At 37.0% G+C, this 4,673-nt stretch overlaps 1 protein-coding gene across 1 annotated transcript; it reads right to left on the bottom strand.

Moving 5' to 3' along the window:
* Positions 1-1,145: 1,145 nt before the first annotated feature.
* Positions 1,146-4,673, bottom strand: Kbtbd7 (kelch repeat and BTB domain containing 7; the record flags this gene model as incomplete). The annotated part of the gene is made up of 1 exon (XM_031361014.1): positions 1,146-4,673. A coding segment is annotated over one exon (1,353 nt), but the record flags the coding sequence as incomplete, so codon positions are not given.

Genomic DNA, 4,673 nt, shown 5'->3' with positions numbered 1-4,673 from the left:
CAGCAACATGCAACACCTGAACCATATCTATCTTATCTAATCATATCTAATAAATACATGGGCTTCTTAGACAACAATTCTATTTCTTACACTTAAATACAGTACTTATGTGTCAAAGCCTTCATATATAAGCTCATTTGAGATCAAGTCATTTGCATTTAAAAACTAAGTCCAAATTTCAGATGTTTACCTTTGTTCTGTGATTGCTATTGTTTTCTCATTTCTTTCAGGAATAAATAAAGGTCATTTTTCCTTTATCTGTTCTAGGAATGACATCATGATGCATTTTACTCAAATATTTGAGCCTGTGGAAAATGCTCATTCTTCTTTGTTGAAGTGTTGCTGTCATTCTGTCACAACTGTTCTCACACAGAAGTAGGTATCATTATACTCTTGAAATTATGAAAAGATAAACATATGCAATTCCATAGGGAATGGCTCAGTTATCATATTCTCAAGTACAATTTAGGACCAAAACAGAAAAAAATATTTTCAATTAGAAGAGATAGAAGGTAACAACTTGTTTAATCCTAAATCAAACTTAAAGAAAAAAAAGATTTACTTATTTTATGCATGAGTGATCTGTTGTCACATACACCAAGAGGAGGGAATCAGATCCCATTACCGATGATTGAGGGCCATCCTATGGTTGCTGGGAGTTGAACTCAGGACCTCTGGAAAAGCAACCAGCACTCTTAACCATCTCTCTAGCCCCTTAAATACAACTGTTAAAAGTTATTTGCTAAGTCAGTCTCCTATCATTTTGAAAACAACAATACTTTATTTTGCCCTGCTTTTTTGGTTGAGGCAGGGTCTCACTTGTAGCTTAGGCTAGCCTAAGAAACTTGAAACTCTCCTACCTTAGCCTCCCCAGTGCTGGGGTAAGAAGTGCTCTACCACTAGCATTAGAAGTAATTTAAGGGGGCTAGAGAGATGGCTCAGTGGTAAAGATCACTGGCTGCGCTTCCAAAGGTCCCGAGTTCAATTCCCAGCAACCTTATGGTGGCTTAAAACCATCTATACTGGGATCTGATGCCCTCTTCTGGCATGTAGGTGTACATGCAGATAGAGCACTCAAACCTGTATCACTGAACAAGCAATGTTTTTATACAATTAACGACTAAATAAAACAAAGCCAGGGAGCCTTCAGTTTAAAACCAGTTTTATTTGGAACAAGCAACATACAAATCACTTATCTATAAAATAATAGCATCTATTCTCTAATTCACAAATGTTTCACAAAATCAAAATCCTTCCCAAGAAAATGTGACAGTAAGCCAAGTTATTACTAATATTTAGCCTAAGCTCTAACTCAAGAGTTGAGAACGATGAATTTGAGAATTTGACTTTTATACATCAGTTGTAGACCTTAAATTGTGCAGATCTGGTAGTGATAAGTGCTGCCAAGTTTCCACCTTACAGAACAAAAAGCTATCAACAGAAGTTAATGGAGAAGAAAAAGTTGGCCCCCAAATAGGGAAAAATAACTTTCTAAATAAAGAGTAGTTCTTATAACATTCCCGGGTACAAAAGGAATAGAATCTAGACTTGAAAGCCTGACTACACTTTAGAGGTCAGCAAACTCTAACAGAAATATTGTTGAGCTGACTATCTCACACTCTTCACGCAGCCAATCAAAATGATGAATAACACATTATCCGTGGCATTTTGTTTTGCTTTTGTCATTTTTCACTTTTCATTCAAAAAACCACTTCCCATCTTGGACCAGACTCTATCCTCCACAAGAGTGTAAAAACTTTAGCTTTTTGCCACTAGAAAATAAAGAGGAATTTTCATGGTATTGAATAAAGACTGAAGAAGATAATTCTATAATAGTATAGAAAACTTTATATAGCATAAAACATCTGTATATGTACACTACTTGTCATGTATATGTATTATGACAACCATATGTATTAATAAACCTTCAAAAGGTAAGCACCTATGACGTTATAATGCCTGTTTTGTGTAGTTTACTACTTCTGGACTTTCTGTTACATATGGTGACTGAATCAGAAACTAGAGTATAACTTACAGAGAAATATAAACAGGATGCAGTCACCATAATAAAATGGCCATGTATACCACTGATTAGGGAAAGAACTAAAGAAACATACTTTAACTACTGGCCCCAAATACCACCCACCCATCCACTTTAAGTTCCTTAACAGTCAACTTTTAATACAAAAATATCTTCAAGCTGAAAATCAAGAACATTTATAGTAACTTAAAAAACTGACAATATTTCAACACTACAGAAAACAGTTCATACACAGCTTGAATTTTTAAAGTTCTTTGCTGGCACTTAACTTGAGTTGATAAACACTATAACTGCTGATCTCAATAAAATACTGCCTTTAGCTTATACATATTTTCAAAACCAGTATTACTCACAAAACATTAAAGAATAAATCACTTTCTGCTGATAAAGCCTCTAAGATGAATACTAAAACTATATAGCCAAAATATTTCAGGGAAGCAAACTTTTTAAGACAGTGCATGACCAATGAAGAAAAATGTACATTATTTAATCATGTCTAGTGAAGAGTAGGGTTGTTCTGAGTCAAAGCATTTAACATGTACATATCAAAACTGAATTTATAAAGCAAATTACTTCTCATTTTTTGGTTTAGAAAGGTGCTTAAATAATTGATGACACTACTAGAGTGTTTGTTTTTTTCAAGGTAAGAAATATAACCTATTTACCACACATATTTTTAAATTTTAAAGTAAAAATTTAAATTCTTTGGAAACAGTGGAATCCTGATTTTTTAAATTTTCTGTGACCTTGTAGTCCACTGAAGACATTATCAATATGGAATCACTACTTAGTAACCTTAATATCTTTCTTTGCACACTAGATTTTTAACAAACTATAACTGATACTAAAAATTTACTTAAAAATGTGATCTTTCACTATTCTGAAGGAAAATGTTAACACCTTCAAAATACAACAATTCTCAGTCTAGTTTTTCTAGTAACAAATAAGACCTCATAGCACTTGGCAAAATTTAACTAAAACTAGGAAAATCAAAATATAAACATACTAATTAACAGCAAAACAAAATCCACTAAACACCTTAATCAATTTATGTAGTTTACTATGCATATTTTAATCATGGACTTTTAGCACAGCAAATTATTGAAATAAGCTTATTTCAGGGACTGTATGAATTTTGCGTATTGTATTACTATTTCAAATTGCTACCCTTTCTAAACCAAATCTCCAGTCCTAATCAACTTTGTTTTTTCAGGAAAATTTGAAAATACATTCCATACAGTAGAAACATCTTATTGTCTCGAAATATTTACAAAGAACCCTACTGATCTGGTGCGTTTCTCTGAGGTGCAACCTGTACCCAGACCTCATCATCAGAAAAAGAACTTGAGCTTCCTGACTCCGAGTCCAGTTCACTGAACCCATCTAAGTCCCATTCAGTGCTAGACTCACTCCTTGCATCATCTTCCTCAGTGATGAAACTCTGCCCAGGTTCAAGACAGGAAGGATAAACTCGAGCACAGAGGCAAATAAAGCCAGAGTCAAACTGCAAAAGGCCTAACATGGTACCTATATTAATCCATTGGTCTTCCCTAGTATCATATTCGTATACTGTCACACGGTTCTTTTTCCACTGTGGGGTGGTAGAAGTGATGAGCAGCAACTTTTGGTCATGATTGACGATCTGGTAGTTGTGGGTTTCTGAGTCCAGTGGAATATTACTAATCCGCCTCCACTCTCCCCGAGCTGGGTTGTAGACCTTCATGACTGGGATGTCACAGATGCAATAGATTTCATCTTTGAAGACACAGGCTTCTTGAAAGTCACTCCGTTTAAGAGATGCACAATTCAGCCACATATTATGGCTAGGATCATAGCAGAGCATTCGCTTACTGTTGACAGCATAAAGATAATTCTGAACCACTATTAGTTCAAATGAATAAAAGGAATGTGGTACAGGAGCCACCAAGGCCCACTGGTTCCTCTGAACGCTGTAGCATTCCACTTCCTTCAATTTAACTCCGGTAATTGGGTCTCTCCCACCCAAGATGTAAATGTAGCCATTCAGATACGCCACATCCATGCCCTCTCGACACAGCAGGCGGTCTGCCAGTTGATGCCAACTATTTTGGGCTGGTTTATACACCCATAGGTCTTTCCTGGGCTGGGCAGCAAGATAGATGTCATGGTCTGGAGAGACACAAACAGCTGAAGATGTAATGGTCTTAGTGTGTGCCAAGCTAGTCAAAGGAGAAGGCATTGTGTAAATATCTCCCGAATATGGGTCATAACAGAGAAATGGATCTCGGGGGTGTCCAAAAAAAATTACCATCTCTTTGGCACACATACCCAACCTTTGCGGTGGATTTTCTGTTACCGATACAACAGAGCTACTGGTGCTGCTGCCGGTGCTGCTATTGTTGCTACTGCTGCTGTGGCTGCAATTTGGCTTGGACACCACCGACTTGTACAACCTATCACCAAATCGCAATTGCAGGAGAGCCCCTTCAATAATGTCCAGGCAGTATTTCTTCACAATAGGCTTGGTCAGTAGCCCTCCCAGGTAGTCCTGATCTTCTGCAGGGAAGTGGGCCCAACGAATACACTTAAAGACTTCCGCAGCACTGGGGCCACGCTCTTTGGGAGCAGCCTCCAACCACTGCACCGCCACGTG

Source organism: Mastomys coucha, unplaced genomic scaffold, assembly GCF_008632895.1.
Source record: "Mastomys coucha isolate ucsf_1 unplaced genomic scaffold, UCSF_Mcou_1 pScaffold9, whole genome shotgun sequence".
Lineage (NCBI taxonomy): Eukaryota > Metazoa > Chordata > Mammalia > Rodentia > Muridae > Mastomys > Mastomys coucha.
This window is presented reverse-complemented; position numbering and strand designations above follow the sequence as displayed.